This window comes from Acanthaster planci, linkage group LG08 (assembly GCF_054643075.1).
Source record: "Acanthaster planci isolate LZ-2023a linkage group LG08, COTS_SCS, whole genome shotgun sequence".
NCBI classification, from domain to species: domain Eukaryota; kingdom Metazoa; phylum Echinodermata; class Asteroidea; order Valvatida; family Acanthasteridae; genus Acanthaster; species Acanthaster planci.
This window is the reverse complement of record NC_141784.1, coordinates 7482468-7510140: the sequence shown is the minus strand read 5'-3', so window position 1 is coordinate 7510140 and position 27673 is coordinate 7482468. Positions and strand designations below refer to the sequence as shown.

The 27673-nt window shown below is 41.4% G+C and overlaps 1 protein-coding gene across 1 annotated transcript in view; it reads right to left on the bottom strand.

Moving 5' to 3' along the window:
- Window positions 1-624: 624 nt before the first annotated feature.
- The window catches only part of LOC110988793 (uncharacterized), a 31114-nt gene continuing 4065 nt past the window's right edge, over window positions 625-27673 (bottom strand). Inside the window, exons 2-15 of the mRNA XM_022252624.2 lie at window positions 24722-24888; window positions 24224-24359; window positions 23784-23935; window positions 21986-22131; window positions 18425-18535; window positions 16711-16952; window positions 9798-9985; window positions 8520-8747; window positions 7870-8280; window positions 6919-7088; window positions 6351-6540; window positions 5273-5432; window positions 4456-4547; window positions 625-4031 (exon numbers count right to left, since the gene is read on the bottom strand). Coding sequence (XP_022108316.2) covers window positions 3701-4031; window positions 4456-4547; window positions 5273-5432; window positions 6351-6540; window positions 6919-7088; window positions 7870-8280; window positions 8520-8747; window positions 9798-9985; window positions 16711-16952; window positions 18425-18535; window positions 21986-22131; window positions 23784-23935; window positions 24224-24359; window positions 24722-24888 — 2724 coding nt within the window. The 3' untranslated portion in view covers window positions 625-3700. The remainder of the gene's footprint in view (window positions 4032-4455; window positions 4548-5272; window positions 5433-6350; window positions 6541-6918; window positions 7089-7869; window positions 8281-8519; window positions 8748-9797; window positions 9986-16710; window positions 16953-18424; window positions 18536-21985; window positions 22132-23783; window positions 23936-24223; window positions 24360-24721; window positions 24889-27673) is intronic.

The window sequence follows — 27673 nt, the reverse complement described above, 5'->3', positions numbered from 1 at the left end:
GAGTGATGTGTGTATCTACATTCTCGTGCTGATAGACTGGAGTCCCAATGTTGATCCAGCTGGAGTTTCGTGCCCAAATGGATTTTATTTACCGACTTTTTCATTTTGGGGTGCTGATTTCAAAAAATTGAGGTGTCATTTTTTCGGCCACGTATTCGGTTGTCATTTTCAATTTCAAAATGGCCGCAATTTATCACTATGTTTTCTCCTGTATCTCCAATTTCTAAGTAACTTCGGGGAGTAAAAACGGTCGCAATACGCAGGTTCATGATGCCAGGGATTCCATTAAAACTGCTTTCATCCTTCTATCTAATTCCCTGTGACCGTCATGTAGAATATCAGTATGGCCACCATATATATACACCTTGACATCCATTCCACCTTGCAAGCAGTGCCTAGCCCAAAACTGATGGTAATACGCATGTCGATGGCAAATTGGCAAGGATTCCAATTAGTGCACAATCTCAAACGCCACCACTGTTTTGGCGGAGGATTAAAAAAAACTATCCGCCATTCTTGTATTACTGTACTTAAACAGTTTGTGCACGGTATACATACGTTGCAATTGCAATAGACACACTTCCAAACCATAAAATATATGGTTGAAAATCAATAAAACAGGAGTTCACTGGAAATCTGCTTAAGTTTTATTTAACCTGTTTCATACAGTATCACAATTCTTAACTGGGTCCATATCAATCAAGCATAGATATCACATGTATGGCTAATTTGTCTCATACACTGTCAGAACTGTCTACAGAAAATCCAAATGGGGTACATCAATTAATTGCTTTACTACTTTATGAGTTTTATTTTTAGTTTCAATTTCAGCTAGAGGAAGCTTGTTCACGTGGTATGTACTTTAAGTCTTTTTCCTGATCGACTTTTTTGACTTGTGCTAAATTACATAGGAACAGTTACAAAGTTACCAAGTCAGAGTCTTCTTGACCTATCATATTGTAATCCACTTTGTTGCCACAGTCGCTACATTTACGAAGAGGTGTACATGGCAAGTTATTTTTAGACAGGAGCAATGGCTGGTACATACACCACAACATCCACATTTGACAAGTTCAACAATAGCCCGAGGTGCTAATAGCTCCAGACACATCTTTGGAGAAATTGTTTCATTTGAGGTCTTTCCCATCCATTGTCGGTAAGAAGGGGTATTTGGGGCCTCGGCTGTTTGTAACCTTTGGCAATTTGAGGATGAGGTTCGCTATCTGAATGCACAGTTTTAGTGTTCTAAGAGTAAGTGACAACTTTTCGGCTTCATGATTTTTGCATTTGAATAATTCCTATCTCAGTTTCTTGACTGCTGCGTTTGGTGCTCTTGGCGTATAGTGTACACACAAACTTTTCGAGAACATTTGACACGCTGTCCAAATCAAATCCATTCTCACCAAATTTCTGGAAAACATCAACGATGTTACAGTCTGATTCCAGGCTAAGATATTGTTTAGTCCACCTAGCTTTGGATATACCTACAAATTTGACTCCTCAATCAGCACCACCACAGGCATGAAGACCTACAAGACCTTTGCTTTTCTTTCTTCCAATAGCGTATTGCGTACGTAAATTACACGCTTCGCTTTCCCTTTTCCTGTGATGAAACGAAGCTCATCTGGAATGTCATGGGAGAAGACTATAAGTCCATTAGGTAAATGACCACATCTGTATCTTGTGAATGCACGTCTATATCTCATATGTGTCAGTTAGATTGGAATGAATCAAGTACGTGCAGTGGGATAAAGGTGTCTGCCTCTTCGTGCGAGTGTTCACCAATGTTAGAATCAAAGACATCTGGTTTGTTGGAGGGCGATGAGATTCCATAGACAACTACTATGCTTTTGCAACTGCCTGCAAATTCTTTAAGTAGAGCTTTCCCCAAGTATTCTGTTAGTTTGGACTTTCATTGTGAGACAGCAGGGTTTTGAGTGGTACTAGCTTGATATTAGTTGAGTCTTTGACATCAAACCTAACAGGGTCAAATCCAGCAAACCTCTTGCCACGGGTCTGAGCTTTCAGAAAGTTATCGATGTATCTGTCGGAGATAACGTGTGCTTTAGCGTATCCTGATATTATCTTGCTTATGCTTCGAACAAAGGCGTTTGCAAGATCCAAGCAATATACCATCCCTAGATCTTTCCTGATAGATTGGACAACTGCCATTACATCATTATGCACACTTTGTTGCAGCTCACAATAGTGTGTGAATCATTTACTTCAGATTTACTTGGTGGCTCCATGTTGTACTCTTCAATGGCATAGACAACAGCACTCTAGTCAGTTGGGAAAAGAAGACCATCTGAGGAGAAGAGCGATTTCAATTATACCCATATAATTGAAAACCCATATCTTCCGATTGTCTCACTAAGCGATTGTATTATACTTGGTTGCTACTGCTGAACCACAAGAAATCTTGCCAATAGTTGACGATCCTCTTTTAACTTGACCAGCTTGTTATCAAGTTTGCAATGTGTCTTCTTCTGGCATGTAATGAACGTCTTTAACTTCACCTTTTCATGGGATCCTAAATGGATGCTTTTGCTGGAGAAGCAAACGATCTTGTACCCTTTTCATCTCTATCTAACGCGGTTTTTATAATCATTTTAAAAAACATATCACAGTAGTAAATTAATACATAATGATAGCAGTGTTAAGTGTACATACGAGACAAAAACCATACTTACTTGGAACATTTCTCGGAGATTTCTTGAAGATGCTGTATGAAAGCATTCAGTTACTGGCAGGGATTTAAGTAAAATAAATGTCCGTTTACAAGGATGATTACTCTTGCCATACTAGTATTAACTCAACTGACACAGGTCTGTCATCTGGCTCAGTTGCTCTAGTAAAAGTCATACACTATAGAAACTTCATGCCTCATTATTTTAACCAAGGTGGGTTTGTTTTAACGGTTGTCAAATAATATAAACAAGAGGTCTGCTCCTGACTCACAGGGAAGTCATCGTGTAAACATATTTTACTTTACATGTCATCAAAAATCTTACAAAATCTAAAGATATGAACTGCGAAAAACAAGTCTGTATGTCTATGATAGATAATTTTAATACTTTATCAGCCCTGACGCGAATCCCTTATGTATAATATGCAAGATTTGTACGTCGAACACTTAAAGTACATTAAAATAAAACGTGGAAGTGTATATTTCTGTTGAAACAAACTAAACGACTTTCAAATTTTAATATTAAATTATTTCAAACCTAACTATTTCTCAGCCCTCTCATTTCACAATATGTATCTATCCTTTTGTTGATTATTGGTGCTATTTCAATTCTGGGTGGAGAGTGGATATTTCTCTATTTTTTACCTTTCTATTTGAACCAGTAGTTAATTATTGATCTTTTATACAAAAAGGCGAAAAAATATGATCTCGCCAAACCAGAGCAAATTGGTTGGCATCTTGACTACAGTCTGAATTGGAAATGTGCTTTTTAAATTTAATTATAGGATACGGTTGTAAATTGCTTTGCTTGGATTATTTGTAGCCAGGAAGGCCTAGTATTCCTATGTCCAAAATGGCTTAATTCAAAACATGAAACGCGCGGATGGTGGCGATCAATGATTTCGTTGGTAAACAAGTCTTATTTTACTTCACTAAATGGTTTTCCTGAGCTGCAGCCACTTGTAACGTGCCAAAGTTCTCGATGTGCGATTTTGTTCAGTGAAGTGACCCTTATGTTTTCACATCACTGTAAGGATTCTCTTTAGCTGCAGCTTCACACTTCAATGCAGGAATTTCCGCATAGATGTTGTCTGTTGACTCATGGGCCCCGCCTGTAGCACCTAAGAACTCATCGGAGGACCCAGACATGAAGGCGTGATCTTTTTCATCACTGCATGATATGTATGCTGGGTTGATCGACTCTACAGTGTTAACTTGATGGTGCATGCTGGAAGGAAATTCACTGAATATCCGGGTGCTGTAAGCTACGTCAAGTGGATCCAGTGCTGATTGACCCCTGTCACGGACCCGTTCACTGAACGCATCCTTTATCTGGACAACACTGTAGGTGAAAGTACAAACATCTCACTAACGATTTTAGAATACAGCTCAGTTTGTTTACTCCGAACGTATACAGTTACTTAAGACTGAATGAAATGTGCCGTTATATGGTTCATTTTATCATCTTTCCATGATATTAAAACCATGGCCAAAATGACAAAATTAGTTTGCGTAAATTTTGATTCATGTATAATCTTTGTAACGCTCATTTTGCTTCTACTTTAAATCCAAACTGGAGCGAATGAACTATAACTTTGAAGTAAACAGTAAAATGGCCAATGCCTAATAACTTATTTGTAAACTGCTGCAGAATAAACGTTTCGCAAAATCACTTGAGCACCCCATGATAAATAGCGTAGGACTAAGTGATAGTACTGCCCTTTCTCCCTAAAGAACGTAATTGAAATCTCACACACATTACTTACTAGCCTCTTCGATACGCAAGTAATCCCACCGCAAAAAATGAAATTACGGCCAAAACAACCACGAAGATGTACCAGTTCGAACCAATCCAAGTCTAATAAAAGGAAAAGAAAGGTTTTGCGTGCTCTTCATAAATCCTGTATTAGTTAATTGCAATTTTAAGGATTCCAAAATACCTTGCATAAAATGAAGCAACGTTTTGTCTAGTTTGAGTTCACTCTTTCCTCAATAATCCGACTTTTTGTAAATAAGTTTGTCTACGGTGAATAAAAATAAAAAATAAGAATGGCTTAAAAGACAGTGATACAGAATGCAGAGGGAGTGATGGGCACACAGCCGTCCAAAATATTGTGGAACAAATGCCCCATTCCACCTGTATAAATTTTTTCCTCATCTGTGCTCTGACGTCGTGTTACCACAAACTGCTTCAATTTCCTACTGTCCGTTGTGAAAAGTGCTGCTCCAAATAGATGGTGTGAAGCACCCCGAGTCTTTTTTTATAAAAAGCATGTCCACGTTTCTGGTAAGAAGATGAGTACCTTTTTGACGTCTCCCTCCAAATGGGCAAGACTTGACACACCACTGATACAAACTGAGGCTTGTCTCTAAAATTTTCCTCTTCAACTTTCTGACGTCGAGGCCGCCCCTATTACCACCACAATTTCACTGCATGTTTTAACCATTTCTACAATCTCCAACCATCATCGCTGTTAAGGATTCAGGACTTTTTTCAATTGATTCGTCTTACTTCTAAATCATGCCATAACAAATTTCCGTAAGGAAATATCTTAACATTCAATGCATTTACTGCAATATTACCTTTCCCGTATATGGCTCTGCAGATCCATAATAGATGTCAAAGCCGAACTCTCCAATAAGCTCAGGCGACGCCCCTTTAATCAAGCCCTCTATTGTGACCTTATCAAGCAAATGGCCAGACTCCGTCCAAGCTATGAAGGTCACTCTCGTCAACAGGGAGCTGAGATGGGTATAAAATCGATTATTTGCGCAAGATCTGACTACCCTCAAAGTCAAACGGAGCTTTTACAGAAACATCGTCTTGTTCGCAATGTGGCCGAAACATATAATGATATACTGATCAAGAACGCGTCGAAGGGAGCTCTTGCCAGTGCTTTGGGCAGTAAACGTTATACCCTATCAAAATGGATCTTTTACATTGGGAAAAGACCTTAAAAAGGAAGACATACCCCTGGGATTCTAATCAAGAGTACACACAATACTAATCCTTTTCTTTACTAGCTACGCTATACGCAAGGTCGACCAAATATCTATTACGCCTTTTGCGCCCACGACCCCGTACAATAACGTTGAAGTATTTATGTAATTCAGGTAGAACCAAAATATACTTTGGCCCTATTCCGAAAAGTGGCCACTCCCTTAAAGCCTTATTTATTAACAATGGTGAGTAGTTATAGCTCAGGTGTTATTTCAAATCCTCGTTTTCTTTTATATTTCTAATCCAATGGCAGTGGCACTGCCTAAGATTTGCTACATGCGGTTTGTTTATTACCTACCGGTATGGTTGAAGGTTATACCCAAGAGGGGAAAGCAATGGCGTATCCAGGAGCGGCATGGGCAGTACTTTTTTATTGAATACACCCACACTTAATAGCGTATACTCTCCACCTTTCTGGGAAGGGTAATGATATTTTGTAAACAGAAATTTCTACAGTTATATGAAAACAATTTTGCCCATCCCCAAACAAACCTGGAACCGCAACTGAGGGATGCAGAAGTCCCATTTATACATGGCTTTAAGCTACGAAATTAATCCTGAATTTAATTTAATTTAAATATCCACTACTTTGATTTCATATATAACATGTGACATTTCATCTTAATTTCAGTGGCACTGAAAGCATAATTCAACATTCACCTGTCTACAGATTTGACGTAGTCTTCGGTACGAACTACTTCCACAGACATTGTTTCCCTTTCGTCATTACGTGTGTTCCACAAACGAAGTGAGTATAATTTCTGCAACAGACTTGCTAACCGTGATGCAAACTCAGACTCACTATCCAACGTCCCTGTCACAAAGACGACGGCGCCGTGCTGTTTTAAGTCTTTAACATTAAATAAAAGAGAAAAACAAAAGATGCATGAAGCACTGAGTCAAAACTTGACAAACACAGACACAAGGGTGATCCATTTTACCTATAAAGCAGTACCTTTACTATCACAGAGTATTTCTTTAACGTCTAGTTTGTTATTACATTTGGTGTTTAATTTTATGATTGTTATTTGTAATTACACTTTTATTATACATATACATTTTCCTGCACTTCGGCAGCTCAGGGAGAACAGTTCATTGACAATTAGTGGGCTACCCTGAAAAATTAAAACAAAAAACAAACAAATAAAACAACCCCCCAAAAGTCTACAAATCAATAAAATCATTCAAAGCACAAAGAGAAAGTGTCAACTGCAAAATTTGTTCTCACCTACGTCGCAATTTTTACCGTAGAAGTCGTTATAACAAATGCAATTGTAATTGTTGTCAATGGCACTGTCGATGGTTTCACATTTGCCGTTCTTGCATGGTGTAAGGGCACACGGGTCATCTATTGCTGCATCACAGTTTCTGCCTGTGTGAAACTCATCACATTCACATCTGCAAAAACCAAGGAAAGGTTCTGTATTAATGTCACGGGACGGGACGGGATAGTGTAGCTTTACACTTTGTTGTGGTGGGTCCGCCAGTGTTATTAGTACTGGGTGCTCAAGGGGAGAATAGTTGACACGAGAAATTATTAGTCAGTCACAATTCAATTATATGAACGGAAATTATAATCAAATATTATTTGCTTTAAATCTCACTATAAATGTAGCCAGTTGCACACAAAAGTACAAAGTTATAAGACATTCTTACAGGAGTACTGAGTATATGTAGTATGCAGATGTGAACTATGGACAACTTAAAGTGGGCCTCCACAAATACTTCACAGTGATACAGATAGAATTATTCCAGCAAAACCCCAGTAAACAGGTACTTTTAATATATCGTGCCTATAAATTTTCCTATAAGTTTACCTTGCTGATAATTCCTATAATTCTAAAGCTAAAAGAGGAAGAAACAGCATCAGTATTTTCAACCGTAGACCCGGACATAAATTTGCGACACGATTACTGACGTCACGTCAATTATTTACCAGTGCAAAAAGACATTTTACTCGTAAAAACTGTTAGGATATAGGATCATTAATTTTGTCATGAAAAATCACGATGTCTCTTTTCAGGCAGCATATGAAAGACGTTAATATAACTTTTATTCGAACTCTAGAGATTGGATAAAAGTCGGTGAACAGTTACAATTAGTCGATTTTTTTGTTTCCATGACCTCTGGTCAGTATTGGCTTTGTTCAAACAAACTTCAGATGACTCTCGATACATACCTGTAAGCGTTCAAATCATCCACACACGTCCCGTATGTACATGGGGAACTACTACACTCATCAGTTTCGTCCTCACAAAGTACGCCTTTGAAGCCGGCAGTGCAATTACATACATAGCTATTGATCAGATCCCAACACAATCCATTTACGCAGGGTGAACTGTTGCACTCATCAGTTTCACTTTTACAAGTGTACCCAGAATATCCTGGCGGGCATAGGCAAGAAAACCCGTTCAAACGATCTACGCAAGTGCCGCGTAAGCAAGGCGAGCTAGCACACTCGTTGATATCGTCGTCACATGTCTTTCCATCGTATCCGGCGGTACATTCGCAGATAAACCCTGGGTAGTCGTTAACACAGGTGGCATTATTCAAGCACGGATCACTGTCACACAGATTCATCCTCTGACACCTGATATTATCAACAGTGATTAAGAATTAAGTGTTTTATCTACTTACAATGATCAAATTTTCATGAAGTATCGTCTTCCCATTAATCAATTGTGCAAAATACCATTTGTAACAATGAGTCACTACGGTAAAGTACTCATAATACTAGTAACAATGAAAAAACGGTCCGAGAATAATCTGAGGAAAAAATCAGTGGTCATTGCTTGGAAAAGAACTCAACAACCACGGTTCTAAACTTACCAAAAACCGTTGATATCGTCTACGCAAGTCTCGTTGGCGTGGCACGGGAATGAGGCACACTCGTCCATGTCATTCTCACAAGCGTCACCCTCGAACCCAGCTGAACAATGACAATGATACCCGGCCAGCTCGTCTTCACATGTTGCATTATTTTTACATGGAAAGCTCAGGCATTCGTCTGTCTCTTGTTCACAGTCAGTACCCTCGTATCCTTCCTCACATGTACATCTTAGGAGTGAAACAAAACACCAAATAAGATCGTTGGTTATAAAAAGACTAGGTCTTTCCTGCCGTACATCACAGAAACTCCAGATTCGCGATTCAAGTTTGGGAGTACTGTTAACTTCAAAATTCACGATAACCTAAGAATGATCGGCCTTTTACATGCAGCTAAAGACAAAGTATGCCTCTCGTGTGATAGCCAGAGGTCAGTGTTCAATCGTTTCATTTCACAACTCCACGTCATAACCCGGGAAAAATGAAAGCCTTTGTCCCAACGCGATTCTGCCTTGCCCCATGCTGGCGCCACCATTAGCTATTGGCCTAGTCGGTCTTTTGCACTAACATTTGCAATAGACCGATTGCGCCCACTAGTAAGTCGCGTGGCCTAGAGCGGATATTAAATATCAACAACCATGGCGTCTTCCTACATCAAAGTATGTCTTCAGTGTTGTTTATCAAAAATAAAGATAATTTTCTGTATAGCACTCAGGAAATCATTAGTTTGATGACTTTACCAATCGTCGGCTTTGTTGACGGTAAATGCTTTGCTATGGGAGGATGCCACGTTTGTTTTGGTCAAATACAAGTACCCCTAATAGGTCACGTGACTTAGTGGGCGCAATCGGTCTATTATACCACAGCAGTGGGTCAGATTTTGTATGAGGATTGAATCATCCTATTTTTTCATTTAGATGGCAAGAAAATACATCATTTAATTATTTCTATGAATTAATCAATTGAGAGTATGCGTGTAATATTGTGAAACACTTGTAAAATATAGGTTACTTACAAGCGTTAACTCGGTAGGTCTTTCCGTTTGTCCATCAGGTTTTAAAAACTAGGTTTCTACGGATATTTCTGACACTACATAAAAGCTCTGTTGCAGGTGGTCTTAATACCACTTAACCAAGAAAAGGTTTCAGTATCTTCCAACATGCCATTTTATTCCGTGTTTTTAATAAATTAAAAAGGTGGATGTCTTTACAAGGTTATTGACTTATAACGAAGAATTCAGGATCTTTCATAACCCATGGCCTATTGGTATTCTCAACGTACTGGTATTTTCCAATGAGGTCAATGCATGTTCCGTTGTGCAGACAAGGATTAGATGTGCACTCGTCTGTCTCCACTTCACACATGACGCCTTCGAAACCCTCCTCACACAGACAGTGAAACCCGTCTAGTTGATCCACACATGTGCCGTTATTTGCACAGGTTTGGTTGATGCAATAATCTATATCTACCTTCAGAGAATTCAGAAATGCAATTTTTTTAAGTGAACCGGGATTGTGAAAAGGACTCAAAACGTCTGAATGTGCGTACACTTTTGTGAATTCGTCCACTGAGGCACATAATCCCCAAAGTTTTCTTGGTAACGGGAACAGAAGTTTTAAATGACGCAAATATCTGCCTCCAAAATCGAATTTTCCAAGAACGAACCGTCCCCCCAAGCAAAATTTATGTTCACTTCCAGTGCATATGCAATGTCACATGTAAAAATGGTTTTAAACAGTTCCAGATTTATTTAAAGGTGAGGGAAAGTGTTCTGAGTCGTAGACAATTTGTCTAAAAAAGGTTTTCATGAACATAATTGGGCCATCCTATGGTATGAAGGCCACGTTAAGCAACACGAAAGTTGTAACATATAGCGCGGGTGAGAAGCTTTTAGCAGTTTGACTGGAGATGTTTCACTGCGCAATGGGAGTTATGAACAATATAGAGCTATATATACAACGCAATGAGAGCTGTTTGCCAGCGCAATGAGTGTATGGAACGCCAAATGTACCAAAATATGAGGTTGTGTGCCGGGGAGATGTAAATTAATTTTGGATTTTGCCCTTCCCGGCGTGTATTTTACATCTCCCAGGCGCAAAATCCAAGCTCGGTGCGGTGGTTGAGTGGTTAAGACGTCTGCAATAGTAAGTAGGAGGTCGAGGGCTCGAGCCCTACCCGAGTACGCTTGTGGGTTTTTTCACAAGTCTTCGGGGGCATAAACTGAGCATACAGTGCTACACACACGTCGGACAAGGCAAAATTCAAAATTAATTTACATCTCCCGGGCGCAAAACCCATCTTTGAAATAGTTGTTTGCGGGACTTCCTAGTAACACACAACACTGCAATCTACGAAAACTCGACATAGCCTACATTTTCCAGGAAGCTCATATGCACATAGAGAGGTATCACCACCAGTGAATTCTCTCTCCGTGCTAGTCGCAAAAACCTAGAGTACATCAGCGAGCAGAGCCTTCGTTCAAGCAGCTGCATATGCTTTACTGCTTTTGAAAGTAGTAAAGTAGCCTTGTTGACGCTGATGACAAATATCATTTACAACAGCAACCTTCTGGGAATAATCCTGACACGTTTTTTTAATAAGGTCAATTGATTATCTTTTAAACTTTGCTCGCATGTTTCCTTGCTATTTTTCTTTTTAAAGAGAAAACGCCCTTATTGAGACAAGTCTTGAAAAGCACTCCATTCATTTTAACACCGTGACGTATTAGCGACATGAATATACTTGCAACGACCCTTCCCCATGAATATGTACGTCCTAAAAGGTTTTTAATCAACGTGATTGTTTCTTATCCTTAATTTTGTTCATTAAACATTAAATTGAAATTGAATTGAAAATTAAAAGAGCAAAATAGGGAACAAGCATTACGAGTCCTCTGGAATCAAATGCCGTCATAAAAATACTTTAAATATAAATACAAAATGGAAACGATGTGACAAACATGTATCAGTTTCCCACCCACCTCTGAATTGCTCATTTTATAGAGGGAAACCAAAACAAAAGTGATCACGAATAAAAACAAATCGGTTTTCACACTTGCTATGAATACTTAATAACTTATACTGAAAAAAATTTAAACCTCATTAAACAAAAGATTACCCGGCCAGTTAGATCCATTTTATGGTTGTTAAGAGGGGGCAAGCAGCATCCATAACTTCATGAAATAAAATGTTCAAAGTTCAGCTCTCGGTGCCCTAGACTGTAGGGACGACTGCAGATGACACAAATCGAAGAAAAAGGGTGGGACTCCTCTGACGTGTGTCCTGTGACATACTCCTCTTAACAGCTGGCAAGGGCCCAATCTTGACGCTCGTGGTCCTCTTCCTTCCGTTGAAGAGAGTTGAAAGGCATGCCCTATATTTTCTCCTCCCATTTTATGATGAAAAGGGCAATCCAGGCACGCCTTTCGCGCGTAGAAGATTCCTGGTGCTCAGTCACTCCAAAGTTGAATGTTGATGCACAAACACACATAATTTGACAGCTAATAAGACAGCTCGCCCTTTAAGGTTAAAGTGCTCGCCCTGTTCGGTATTATATTGGATTTCCATTTAAAGCATTATAAAGTCCTTTCTAAAAATATAGCCATATTTTAATACAATTATAAAGAAATTTATATAATTTACACACCATCTTAACCATGACAAACGTGACAGCGGTGGAGGCCGCCATGACGCGATGACCGACGCCCGACAGCAAACACAGATTTATCTTAGCCTCAATCTACTGTGTACTAACAAGTCTGTAAATTACCACACTTGACTAAAACAAGTCTATTTCGAATAAATGTCGCTATTGTACCATGTCGCTATCAAGGTCGAAACATACCTCGCTCAACTAGAAGTCAGTGTCAAGACACCAGTAGGGCGTTCAGTGGGTGTGTACATTTGCTGTAGCGCTCTCCACTTGTATACATGTACGTAGTGCACTTGATATGGTAGTCACCGCTCGTTCTGCTATTGATGCCGTTCCGTGGATATCGACTGCGTTGATGTTTGGGGAAAAGCGTACGTAGCAAAGGTTCATTTTCAGCGCTGTTTTTGTACAGGTCATCACATCTTCCTTTTTTATCTTCTTGGCAGCGTCGGTAGATAAAAATCCTTATTTGATGGAGGTCGAGAGCCGAGTTAGGTTAGGCTTGCGTTTGCACCATGTACACGAAAATATCTCTTTTGTGAGTTCGTGGTTCTGAGAAGAAATGATGACAAGACAATCGACGTATGCTCTGTCCGTCTTCAGGAGGGTGACCTGAGGATGCTGGTTTTAAGCGCTAGAGAGGATGCTGAAGGTGCACTGGAGCAGAACGGCTTGCTTGATTGTGGATCCTCTGGACTGAAACGCTACTGAGTGCGCTCAGTGATGCGTGGCAGTGGGGCAATGGGTGTAGTGAGAGGAGGAACTAGTGACCAAGGGTATAGATGACCCATTGGTCTGGGAGAGTAATGACTCGACCGATAGCGGTGAGCGGCCTGACCTCCACGGCCCGATACGCAGATCCGTTTTGGCGGAAGTCTACCGCCAGGCCCGTAGCTCACTACTGCCAAAACACACTCACACACCCTCGCACCACACGGGACTAACAGACGGGGGACCACCGGGGAAGAAATGGGGGGGGGGCGGACACCAGTTTGTGCCTACCCTTTGCTTTGATGCTTTATTCTCCTATAGGCGCACAGTGCTTCACCTACGTGATCACAAAATTATAGGTGCCAGGATTTATTAACAATCACAAATCAAGCTCACACAAAGTGTGAGGCTCCCCTACTGCGACTACTTAAATAAATGTAATTGACTGGACGATTAAAAAGAACACTTTATCTCTGATCAGAACCCTTCACCGCACTTGGTGGCAGCTGCAGCAGGAAGTTGCTTTCCAACTCAACACGGTGACTGTCGCAGCGGGAAGAGAGCGAATCTTAGCACACGGTCGCTTATATACACGCCAGCGCGCACAACGTTGCTAAGCAACAAACGCTAGAAAGCGCACCAGTAGGCTATGCATTGCGTTACAGTAATAAGGAGTGCCAGATGCTGCTGATGTGGAAGCCAACGTCTTGGGGATTGTTTTGTGCTTGTAGATCTCGATTGCTTCCCTGACGCGTCTTTGGTACAATCTGTTGACCCGGCAGAGCGATGAGTTGAGCTGCTTGCCAGTTGATGACGTTATCCTTGATGTGTGAGTGCTTGACATTCTCTGATTTATCGTAGTCAACTCTGCGTCCATGGGCGATGTGTTCTTTGAGTCTTGTGGGCAAGTCCCAACTAGTCTCGCCGATATAAACCTTTCCACGTCCTGTAGACACCAGCTTTCGTCTGATGGTCTTGCTTGTCCTTGTGCGTCTGCAGGATTTCTTGAAGTTTCTTGGCTGCAGTGTGTAATACTCCGATGTTGCCTCGTACGAGGGTGGTTGACTTCGGGTACAGGAGACCCGACAGTCGGTAGACTTGGATTCTTGATCTTGGCGGTTACCGTAGCGCTTAAGGGCTCTAGAGATGAGCTTAAATTCTTCTTACATGTGTTCTTGGTCGCAGATTTTGTAGGCTGGCTGCACCAGGGTAAGGTTGACTGATGACTTTATGCTGGGATGATGGAATGATGCGCTCTGCAGGTACCGGTCTGTGTGGGTCGGCTTGTGGTAGACGGCCCCAGGGGTCCATCTAGTTTGCGGGAGACCTTGACGTCCAGGAAAGGAATGGAATTCCTTTCCGCCTGTTCCATAGTGAACTTGATGTTGGGATGCAGGTCGTTGAAGTGATCCATGAACGCTTGCAGGTGCAGGGGGCCATGCGGCCAGATGACGAAGGTGTCCTCCACATAGCGTAGCCAGGTGCTTGGACGGTGATCTGCTGTGTCAAGCGCTGTATATATTCTCAAAGACTTCCATGACTGTTGGAGGAACTTGTCCCTCCATCTGAAGCTGGGCAACGAGAAGCAAGTAAGCAACAGGTCATGGATTTGGTCCGGGATAGGGCTGTGCGCTGACAGAGAGTGGGGTCTTATCCAGACATTCTTGAACACGAGGCAGGCCTCGCCTGTGGGGACGTTAGTGAAGAGGAAAACGACATCAAAGCTGACCATGATGCCGTGTCTTCAGGGCCGAGTTGAAGCTACTCAATCATCTGAACAAACTGATCAGAGTTGGTCACGTGACGCGGGGATTAAATGGGTGTAATCACAGGTCTTTAAGATGGAGTTCAATGAGTTTAAAAGTAACTCCCCATGTCTTTATAATAGAGAGTAATTAGTGCAACCATAAATTTCCATGACCTCATAATGGAGATCAGTAAGTGCTACCGTTAATCTCCATGTATTTATAATGAAGTACAACCATAAATCTCCATGTCTCTTTAATGGAGATTAATGCAAGTGCTGCCTCGGACCATTGGTACTTCGAGGCTTTCTTCCTCCGATGACATCACATTTGTGTTCATGAATGTTCTGTGGCGAGACAACTGACACCTCTTGTGGTGGACCCAGTAGACCGGCCTGATCGAAGATGGAATTGACCTGGCCTGACCCCAAAAATATATTTATTAACCTTGCGCAAGGATGAGCGGCTACCCAGACACAAGGGGGAGGGACATCAGCTAACGAACGGCGGACTAAGCCTAGGAGCAGTTCGTTTGGTGGAAATTTACCACCACTCAGGAAAGACAGATCAATACTGGTATCAGAGCAAGGAAATACATGGAAACCTTAGTAAACCTCACAGTGACACACGATTTCCAACGACAATAATCAAGTAATTGATTTATTACAATTATAAATCAATGAGGTATATAAATAATCCAAGGTTTATTTACACAATACACCTCACAAGGCTATTGAATATGCCTCCATATTGAATATAACCTAACCATCCGACTCGTTTTAGCACAACCAATCTATAACCTAAGGGATACCTCACTACTAAACAAGTAGCGATGGCCCTCACGCAAAGACACAGAATGTCATGCAAATCAGGGTCTATTTAACGAGAGGGTAATTACCTTCACAGCGATCTGAGTACACCAAGTGAACCCCAATGCCAGCTAGCAAGATGATAACAGGATTGCCTTCCAGCCGTCACCCCACTGACAGTGCTTACAGATGACCAAGCAATCCAACAACAAAGACCGCTAGCTCCCAGCCCCGGTTCTCCACGTACACTCAGCTCTACTTAGACCCAATACAGCTCACTACTACACCTACCAGCTAGCGTATCCCCACGCAGCGCTTCTGGTGCAGCGTCCACGCTGACTCGCACAGTGTACAGCACAGATTCGTATACAGCGTTCTCAGCGATCTTGCCACTCTGCGAACACTAACAGTGCACGCCTTAAGCACGCCGCAAGCGCCCAGGCCTAGCGCTCTACACAACGCCAATCGGTCTGCACATGCAATAATAATTTATGAATTAGACTGGCATCCATGTCTACCCCTGTTTCGTCATAGTTTGTTATCATTAAAATAAAAGAGGTAGAATATTACCCTTTAATTGGGGAATGGTTGAAAGTGACGTTAACTTAGAGAAACGGGTGTATTTCTAAAGTCTGTATGAAACACGATATGATTGCTGCTCACCGTTAACAACACTCACGCCGGCAATGAACAACTCACCTCGCTGCGTAACGTGGCACACCATACGAAGCGATCCAACTACAAAAGGGCTTTTGTAGAGTAATTTCAGCTGTTCGAAACGTGGCTGAAATATATTGTTGTATTCCCAGAAAGAGTAACAACGTAAGCGTTGTTATGTGGGGTCGTGGGCCCAAAGAAGGGAGAGCAGACAGTTGAGCGAACTGGCATATTTAACGCAGTGCGTAATGGAAATAGTTAGCATTGCGGGTATACTTGATTCCAATACCAGTAGATATTGTTTTCTGTTTTTTAGATTCTCCCTGTTGGGAAAGATCAATTTGGATAGACTGTTATATTTCCTGCCGGAATATGAAGCCTTTGAGTTTTTTTTTTAGTTTGAGGACCAAGGCTCACTACAATGCGTTTTCGCATCAATCGAAAAAGCTCATTTTAATACGTTCTCAATCACGTAATACTATAACATATTATTCTGCCCTGTTCCAAACAGGGGTAATTCTGTGTAATCGGTTTGGAAGATTGGATAAGCTTTATCCAAAATCACTTGAGTATGTTTGATCAAAGAAGTGAGATATTGGCAATAACAACATCGATCATTACCTCACAGAGATCTCCAAAATAACCCTGCAAACAAACACATTGGAAATGCCCAATGAGATCGTTGCACGTTGCTCCATTTTGGCATGGCTGACTTGCACAGTCGTCGTACTCACAAAACTGATCAGCATATACGTAACCAGGTGGGCAGGAACAGCTGAATGATGCCACATGATCGTGGCAGGTGCCGCCATTTTTGCAAGGCATTGATGCGCATTCATCCACGTTGATGTCACAGTTCGTTCCTGCAAGACACAACGTAAATCCTGATCTGTTCTACTGGAGTTGTTCAGCCCTCTGGTACAAAATCACAAAGAAATTGCAAAAACATGTACAATAGAATGAAGGTCTATGGAGCACGTCAAAATCTTCCAGATTAATCAATAAAAACTTTACCCACATATACTTAATTTCCCTGAAATCCTACAGTAAATATACCAATAAAGTAGGCCTGTAGAGCAGTCTCATCTGGTCTCGGTCTTGGTCTCGGTAACCCTTGGTCTTAGTCGTATCGGTATTTTGGCTGGTTGGGTGAAGAATATGTGGCGTGTTTGTGCTCCTAATCGATTGCCTTATGTTCGGGCAGTATCGTTACTTGTGCGATTTGATAAAGTGCAACATTTTTATTACAAGTCCTATATTTTCAGCGTGATTTGGGGGTTGAGGATAACTTGACACAACTAGGCATATGCAGCAAGGCATGAGACGGAGAGAACCCCCCCTCCCTGCTTTGTGTTGGTCATTGTCTCGCAGGAATCTGGGGAATTCCTTTCAGACATCTTGGGGGGGATGTGTTGAGTAACAATAGTCTAGAATGTGTAGAGGGATTGAACATGTTGGGGAGGTACCCCTGGGTCTCATTTCTTGCTGGGTATACAACTAGGTTTCGTTTGGTATTACAATGAGTACCACAAGTGGTAAAGAATTTCAAACGCATGCTAGTTTCTATGTGTGCGCAGACAGTACGAGGTGTACGTACACATTGTTGGGACGTTACTTGTGCTACAGTCGCATCAGTCGGTATCACACACTGTAAAAACTCGGGTGTTAAAATCAACACTTTTGGGTGTTATCAGATGACCACACCAATGATCACAACCTTAAACAAAGTAGGGCAGTTTGGTACAGTTGACCTTTGCAACAAAAATGGCAAAAAATCACATCGATATGCATAAACATAATAGTTATGATCATAAAAATATGAATAGGAATGAGTATAGGGTAAAATGTATGCTAGGGATGAATAGGAATAGCATAGGGTCGGAAAGTGTAGTACAAAATGACCTTGTGTATGGGATAAAATATGAATAAGGTATAGCATGGGGTAAAAACTTTCGGTACAATTTGACCTTTCATATGAAATAGGATAACAAATAGTTGATGAGTCATAATGGTGTGATTTCATGGAAAAATACTGACTGGCCCACCAGGAGATCCTAAGGTAATCAAGGAGAAGGAAGCGATAATCCCTAAACAAAGGGCCGTACGAGCCGCTGGATAATGAGAGGGATGATCCCCAGACAATGGACTGTATATAGTGGGTGGGCTGAAGAAAGGTCAAACTGTACCAAACTGACCCCCCCCCCAACAACTATTGCGATGGATGTTTAAAATTTCGATGGTAATAAAACGATCGCAGTTCTAGGACGTTTTCTGCCCTAAAGGTTCAAACACCCTTAGCTGCTGACGGCGGAATGTAGTTATCCGTACAGCTTACCGGTCCAGCCGTTCGTGCAAGTGCAGCTGAATCTGTTGGCTCCATTAACGCAGACGCCATTGACACAAGGATTAGATTGGCATTCGTCATAATCGAGATTGCAGTTAGGTCCTGTAGGATTGACAACAAAAAGATGTTTAATGGTCATTTTAACGGCTAAAGCAATGAAGAATATACTGCGAGATTTTAAAAAAATCTAACACAATGGCTTCCTATGGGACTGTTTATACTGAGGGCCAAAACAGCGCCACGGGACGATGAATAACTTTATTCAGAAATAGTAGCGTGGCAAAGGGGGTGGGAACATTGGAGACCGTGCAACTGGCTCAGAATTAGAGAAGCAGATCTGGTGATAGTCAGTCTTGGTCAATGTTTTAATTGTGACTGAACCCACTGAGACCCTCCCCACAAATGAAGGCGCCCTCAAGTGCCCCGCCCCCGCAAAATATACCATAGTTACCCCCACTGTTGAGAAACCCTGGCGATGAAACCTCAGTAGGACGTCAAGGACTGACTTGCAATGTTGAGCACTCATGGCCCATTTACACAACCAAGCGATAATTGAATGCGATTACCAAAAATGTTCGACAGTGCTATGGTTTTCAGCCAAGACAGGGAATGGGGATATCATACTTAACGAGACCACTGATCGGAATAAGTGATAAACATTTGAAAACTAACTCGATATATTAATAGAGCGGTCCATTGCCCGATACCGCGCGGCACTGAGTATAAACACTTCCACGATGGGAATTAAACTACTTTACTTTGTTTATAGTTCATTGACAGATGACAACTCGCTTTAAATTCAACAAGTCATGAATGATAAAATGTTATGTCTCAAGTCCTAATAAACAAAAAAATGAATAGAACTTCATATCAGATTCCCTGATGCAAGGCACAATCCTCGCATGCAGAATTTCAGAGTAACCATCTATGTCATGTATAAAATCAAACTGTTGTTCCTTTCATCTATTCAGATTATTTATCCGATTCCATTGATTCACATCATATTATAGGTTGTTAGGTGCGAAAGTTTGTAAGAGGGGTTGAGCTGGGTTTCAAAAACTAGTGGTGAGCTCAACGTTTCAGACAATTTGTGCACATTGCAGTGTCAATCTTTAAGAGGTTCTGCTCTTCGTGTGAGACGTGCACCTCTTTTGCTGCGCCTAACGACAGGCAAGGCACTATCCGTAATGTTAATTTCAAGGTTTTTTGGAACCATCACCAATCACAACATATTATTTTCGACATGCTTTCGACATGTAACTATCGCAAAGGCACCGACATTGCTTCCACAATTTCAAGGGGTATTTTACTGCCTTTTTGGTTCCTGTGCTAATAACGCAAAACTGTAATGTCAATCCAGGAAGAAAGCCTGTGTGTTTCACAGGCTTGTATTAAAAAAGTCCTTTAAAAACAATTACGGCCAAATGCAATCAACTACCGTTTTTGCCTACCTCTGTTCATGCTGAACAGCCTAGTTTAGTCACCTTTAATGTCAGGGATTCCCCATAGCCATAATACAAAATATTCGAGTATGCCTCTGGCCAAGTCCCATAGGAATGTGCACGTGTATAAACAACTCTGCCATGTGGCTAGCCAGGGTCTGTCACATATGTCCGGCAGGTCAGTGGGCGGGTCTCTTTGATGTGGGTAGACTGTAGGATACATAAGTCTGGGCTTTTGCCCTGGTGGGACTTGGAGCTTTGAACAAGGCTTGGGGGAATGACTTGTAACGTATGCCTGTACTAATCTTATGTGTCAACCCCCTTCTCAGGAAAAACAAGTACCTTGAACTTCTTATTCCTCAGTGATTTATAGCTACAAACGCGGAGGGTTTCTGCTAATCCATTTATATCCCTTTAGAACAGAATATGGGCTTCCCCTCCCCCCCAAAAAATAACACCGTCGCCGGACTGGCCTAGCAATAGAGGCCATTTGACCTGTTACGTAACAAAACCGTGAGTTTCGCAAGGGTTGTTTGCTGATTCATTGTTGTTTATTGCACGGCAATAGGTGAACACCAGTCCCTTTCTCAGAAATGTTTTTCAATACCTAATAAATTCTGTGCTCAAAAGTTAAAAAAAAACCTATGCAATAAGCCACGTTTTCCCTAGGTGACATCATAGCAAGAGCTCCCTCAGTTGTCAAGGAAATCAAGTCAAGGTTCACTTTTCAGCGCATTTAACCAAATGGGAGTGCAAAAGTTTCCATACATTGAAGAATAATTCAAAGTTGGAAAAAATGTGTAAGCAAACGTATATACAGCAATATTTAAAAAACACTGCTGATTTTTATGTTTGCCTTGCGCATGAATATAGGGGGTCAGCTCGTAAGTCCGAAAAAGTGTTTTTAAAAGTCCATAAATCCGACGCCTCATAGGTCCGACGTCTCATAAGTCCAACGCCTCATAGGTCCGAGACCGACAAATGCGTTTAAAAGATGACATAGATCCAATGCCTCAAAAATCTGACGCCTCGAAAGTCCGACGTTTGATTTGACGCTCGTCACAAGCGTGTTAAGACCGCGCTAGGAACAAGACCAGTTTCCCAGTCAAGTATGGTGTACTATTTGTGACACATACAAAAGTTTTGACATTTCAAAAGTATTACAGTAGAAAAAGTGCTTTTTATATTTAGCGAAGTATCATACATCATTCTTACACGTAGTGGTATTTTGGATTTAACAAATACTGGACCAGTGTACGAATTGTGCAGGCTGCTAGATTTAGTTTTCCTACAAGGGTCAGTACCGCGCGGACGAGTAGGGAACAAATTTGAGTCTCGTTCGCAGGTGATGCGTCGCGCGGACCGGCACTCCTCCAGGTTTCACAGTCAATTGCACTGGCGCCTCATATGAAGTCCGACACCTCGTAGGTCCGACGTCGGATTTATGCGGGGTAGGACCTTTGAGGCATCGGAACTATGACGCTGAAAAACAAATTGCCAGTAAATCCGATGCCTCATAAGTCCGACGCCTCACAAGTCCAAAATTCGGACTTTTGAGGCGTCGGACCTATGAAGTGTCGGACTTACGATACGCACCCAAATATAGAAATAGACATGGGGCTGAGTTTGGGCAGTTTGTTCTCGTATGTTCACGAACAGCTCGGTCTGTTGTTCATGAGGAAGTCGCTCGAACGCCGGGAATCCAGAACCGGTTATCGCTGGTAGTTAGTGACATGCAACATGCATATGGCTGGTTCCTTGTACGTTTTCGAGAGTTAATGTTTAGATAACAAAGCTATTTTTTGAAAAGAACATGTATGTCTGTGTTATGGAAAAATATTAATGTTATTTTTGAAAAACTTTCTATTGCCTCCGGCTTTGTAAGCTATCTCGTTAGTTTTTGTGGCTGCTCAAAAATCAAATCTCGTGATTTTTCCCTGCGTTCCCAAAAACCTTGACGAGGAGGTGGTGTATGATCCTGTTCCGAGAACAGTGCTCTTGGGTCGTGTTCCCGCCGTTCGCGAGTGATCACAAGAAATCCGTGTCAAGAACAGACCCCCCGAACTCGACCCCAATATTTGCCGCATCACAACCATAAAAATACGTTTACCTTCCCAACCGCTGTAACATATTTTGGCTCCTGTTACTGGGTCGCATCGGTAATGTCCGTTCTGGTCATCCGTAGGAACACATTGCACACTGCAGTCCGATCCGTGGTAATGGTCATCGCAATAGACTTTTACCTGAAAACGGAATCTGTACACCCCCCAAAACAGGTGTAAAGATATGTCAGGTTATGCGATTGGGACATAAATGCAACTTCATCGTAAAGGCCCCCTTCTGTACAGCCAGAGAAAGCAATTTTATGTTTCTCTGATATCCAGATCATCAACCCCCCGAGCCATTGGTCATAAAATTTACACCCAAAGGGAATGATACTGTAGATTTCCAGTGCACATCTACACGCATGGTCTAAATAAATGAATGGGGGTACTCTGGATATACTCAGAAAAAAATGTAGCACTTCGGCAACGTACATGTTGGTTCACCGCTGATATGCTTTAACAGTAATAACAGATGTCAAAAATCCCCTGGCACAACCAAGAAGAGCTATTAAATACATGCATGACACGCAGTATAATACCTGAATTAAATGATTAACACGTTGAAAAGGACACCAAACAGCCATAAACAGATTTGCTTTCTCCGCTTTCAAATAAGCCTCACCCCCTCCATACTACAACAGAAATCGTATATATAATCGTATAATATATATCTGGGCCAGTAATTTGCTATTTATTGCTAACGGTACCTGTACTAAAGCCCTGGAGTGCTATCAAGTATGTTTTGAAAAAGTGAAGTATTTTTTCTATTTATTTATCTTGTAAATTATAATATAAAAATAAAAATGTATTTCGTAAAAACAAACTTGGAAAACTGTATCTCGTAAAAGCAAACTTTGGAAAAATATATCTCGTAGAACGAAACTTAGCAAAAACGTATCTCGGAAAAGCAAATGTTTCAAAAAATAGAAACAATGTTTCTAAAAATAGAAAACAGAGAATGTTCTCAAAATATATCTCGTAAAAACAAACTTGGAAAAATGTATCTTTACATAACGGGTTTTGCCCTTACTCAAAGTATACGTTAATAATAAACACTGTATGCTCAGTGCTTGTCCGAGAGCTTGCGAAAAAAGTCACAATCTTACTCGGGTGGGACTCGAACCCACGACCTCCTGCTTACTAGTGCAGACGTCTTAACCACTCAACCACCGAGCTTGCCGGGGTCAGCTGGCCTGACTGACTCAGGTGAAGAAGCGGGTACCGCGAACTATTTTTCAAGACAAGCACTGAGCATACATTGTTTATTATAATATATGCGTTGGGTAAGGGCAAAACCCGTTATATAAATTAACATCTCCCCAACGCAAAAATACATCTTAAAATGTATCTCATAAAAACAATTTTGGGAAAAACATGTTTCTCGTAGAAACATTGGAAAAATGAATCTTGTAAAAACACACTTTGAAAAAAAAACTTCACTTTTTGAAAAATATTGGCCTATTTAATGACACTCCAGGGCATTTGTATAAGAGGAGCCTGGTTTGGGCATCTTTAACGTCGGGGCTTTCCCTTAGCCAGTCGACTAAGGGGAAGCCTTGATATTTACACAAGGGAAAATTGGAGCTTAATCAACCTGAATGTAAAAAATAATTGAGGTAAAAATACTACTCTTACCGGAAAAATAAAAGAATGCTAGGGCTAGCCATGTACATCAAAAATATTGACAAATCAGGACATAAAACACTTGTTAAGGCTACCAGTGTCCTTGTTAATTGATATCTAAGACGATAAATGGGAAAATGTCAGGTTACACGGTTTGCACCTACATGTTTGATAACCTACTCTGTTTGCTGACCCAGTGTATATTCTTGCCAGACAGCGCTGAACGAACGCCGTGCCGCTGGCTGGTCGATGGTTCTTCTAGCACGGTCAACCTCGTCGTTGGCACCGACAGGATCGAGATCCCACACGTGGGCGAAAACTTGCATCCCACCCTTGAAACGAGCAAAAAATGGAAGAACTCAGAATCGCATCGGACAAAACATGATGATGCGCATCTAATGCACGAATAACTGCGGTAGTAGTTTTCAGGAAATGTGTAACTATATTAACGCAGCACAGCGTAGCACTGCACAAAACAGGAACAGAAAACTCAACCGAGCTAGAATCCCTGATCTATCGACATTCAAAGCTCACACCGAATCAAACTCACACAAAACAGAGTCCAAGGCCGTTAAATGTTTATGAGAATATCGTTGTACATATCTACATCAAATTCTTACCGGCCAGGATGTTACTGACATGGTATGGGGGTTTGCTATTCCGTTCGGTATTGTCGATGGAAAATTGAAATCATCGTTGTCTTCATAAATTCTCTCAGTTGAAATACGAGCCATGTCACACGAGGAGCCATCCGAGCTTCAATTAACATAAAAAAGATATGAAATATGCTGATCATAATTATTCAAAAATGCTAAGAAATAAAGTAGAGGTTAAACAAGAGAAACCCGTTGATCTATAGTGAAGTAACTATGCAACTATTCGTTTCTCTTATTGTGTATATTTACAGATCATATTTGTAAATACTGGTCGATAGATGGATTTCCGATTTATATCAGGTACTACATGTAATGTATATTATTTTTCGTTTGGTTTATACAAATACATGTTCTATGAAAATAAAGTTGACTCAAAGATTAAAAGAGGATTTAGGCAACCCATTGCCAATTCCGTCGAATTATCTTCAATGTTACAACTTTATGCCGTCACTTTGACTTTACCCGGTATCATCCCTGTCGATACACACAAGAAAGTAGTTATCACAGAAGTCATCGCAACCTCCAATGATGTCATCACAACAACCGCCATTGAGGTCGTTGTGATCGTCATTTTTGAAGGACACAAACTTAAACTGGACAGTCGCAGTCGACTGCGCCAAAAGAAATATCTGAAAAGAGAAAATGTTGCTAGGTAAGTCCTTTTCAATATTTAATAGCAAAATATATCCCTATTGCATGGTGCGATAAGGGAAACAGACATTACTGTTGTCTAGATACAATTAGATATACTTTGGAGTTAAACTACCCGGAAAGTTGGTTGCATTTGCTCGCATAATGCGATTTCAAAATTTCTTAAAGTCGGAATATAGAGTTGTTATTATTAAGTAGACCTAACCTTTAAAATGCTTATGTCGACGTCTTCGTTTTAACGGTACATAAATGTAACGCTCCATTCGTGTTTTTGAACCTGTAGCTGAATCACCACTGTCACTGAAAATACAAAGACTGCTGGTATCAGAGCCCAGGTAATGCAGCGTGCATGTTTATTTTTCCAGCCATTAAGGGTTTCTCAGATTTCTTCCACACTGGGATCAATTAGGTGCCCTAAAGCAGTGTAATTTCTTTCCATCATGTTTTAGTACATTGGTTTCATCTCTGTTACTCTTTATTTAAACTTTTGGAAAGATCGAACCTTTTGTTGAAATAAATCTTCTCTTTTTGTTGTTACTTGGTTTCAGCTTTTTTGTTTCACAAAATAGTCAAACGGTCATATGATGCATGAATCCCTCACCCCAGGAAGTAAACCCTGAGATAGCTGCCTCGCATGACGTGTTTCGTTCGGCTTGGTTTTTTTTTCGAAAAATCAGAAAAGGTACTATCAACCAGGTGGACATAGAACGCAAACAGAAGAACAGATGTTTTTCCTCTACCTATGAGTCTCTCAAACACGATGGTGCTCCTAAAATGAAGCTGAATAAACCAGAATGTCATCAAGGTACAAAATCAACTTGGACATGTTCAGGTCACCAAAAATCATCTCAACCGTCCTCTGAAATGTGCTAGGGCTATTACATAGCCCTTGGGGCATACGAGTGAATGAGAAAAGCCCCCATGGAACCCGAAATGCGGTATTATCCACCGAGTCCGGATGCGTGACTAATTGAAAATACCCATGGGCCATATCCAACGAAGTGAAATATCGAGAGCCCCCCTTGCCTCTAGAGTTTCCCCAATCCGCGGAAGCGGAAATGCATCTCTCAACGTAATGGCATTAAGCTTACGGTAATCTATGCAGAGTCAGACTGGCCCATCCTTCTTGCGAACAAGGACCGCGGGACTTGCATAGGGACTACCAGACCGTTGAATGATTCCTTTCTCCAGCAAATCCTGCAACAGCTCATGTACTTCTTTCATATACTTTGGGGGATGCGCCCGTATGGCTGTCGAATGGGTTGATCACTTGTAAGCTTTATCTCACGTGGAATGAGCGTACACTTTCCTATGTCTAAGGGGCCCATCAAAAAGGCTTTCTTGTACTTTCTAATTAACTCAGCGATCAGAAAAGGTTTATTACGATCAACCTCCCTATGACTGATCCCAGGAGGAACCATCAGGAAAAACAATTGTTTCTCTAACCACATTGGGCGGACTTGAAACTCCCATTCCAACCGCCTCATCCTCAACATCGTCCCCAAGATTTTCAGAAGTACATGTACCTAAGCTCTGGTCAATCATAACCTGTTCTACAGTGACCTGACGACCTTCCTCAATCTCCCAGAGGTGAACCTCATCACTAAGTCTAGCCTCAACTGCTGTTGCAATCCTTAACTTCGGGAGACTTACCGGGATTTCACCAAGATTGCATACTAAAACATTGAGAGGAATCTTTCACAATTTGTACACCCAAAACAACATGGACATTCTCCATCGATGGTTCTTTCGACCCACCTTGTGTATTATCAGCATGGGCCCTGAAAGAGACTGGCTGCACAAGAACAATTGCACCATAAGAATCCGCCCACAAAGGTTCACTTAAAACGCAGGATAAAACAGAGCCCGAAAACAGAGCTATGGTCTCATCATGAGCCATACAAACACGACCAACCGACAATTGCGTTGGTGAAATCGGCCCACCGACTTCTCTAACCTGCTCTTTATCCATGCAAGTTAACCACTGCAAAGCAACCCTCCACTCATCTGTGGATGGTCCACACGGGGTGGCCTGCATCTTGGAAAGAGTGCGCAAAACATTACACCCCAGAAGCACAGGATAGATCTTACGGCGTTCAGTGGATGCCTCGGAACTGTCGTCCCGAACCAGGAAAGAAGCAGAAATCGTTAAACCAAAAATAGTAACAGGAGTCTCTAAATATCTCTTGATGGGTATGTCTAGATCATTGGCTCCCATCAATCTAATAAACCTCCCAACCGGTCTCAGACTACCCACTTTGTAGGCCAAACGTTCCCTATAGAACGTTGAAGTTATTAAGGATGTCTCAGCACCACTATCCAAACTGCACTGAGTGGTCACATCTCCCATAACGATTTCAGCTGTGGGACTACTGGCCATCAGTTTCTCTCGCAACTGCTTTTCATTATAAGAACGACCAACACTCAAAACTCCAACCGAATTTGTCTCTACAAACTCAACATTGGTCAACCCATTTGGTCTCGGTTTGGGCAGGTTTTCCTCCTCCACCACCTTGCCCACTATGGTGAAGGGTTCGGGTTTTCCGACACTTTTGGTTTTGCCATATCACGATTCTCGTCTTGTTTCTTCGAACAGTTCCAGGAGATGTGACCAGTTTTCTTACAGTGATGGCAGGTTATTATTTGCCTATCTCTCTTGGAAGAAATAGTTGCATCGAGTTTTGTACTCAAAACATTGATCAATTCTGCCAACTGACTAGACGTAGCAACCTGTTGCTGCGACAGAGCCTCGAACCTTTCCAC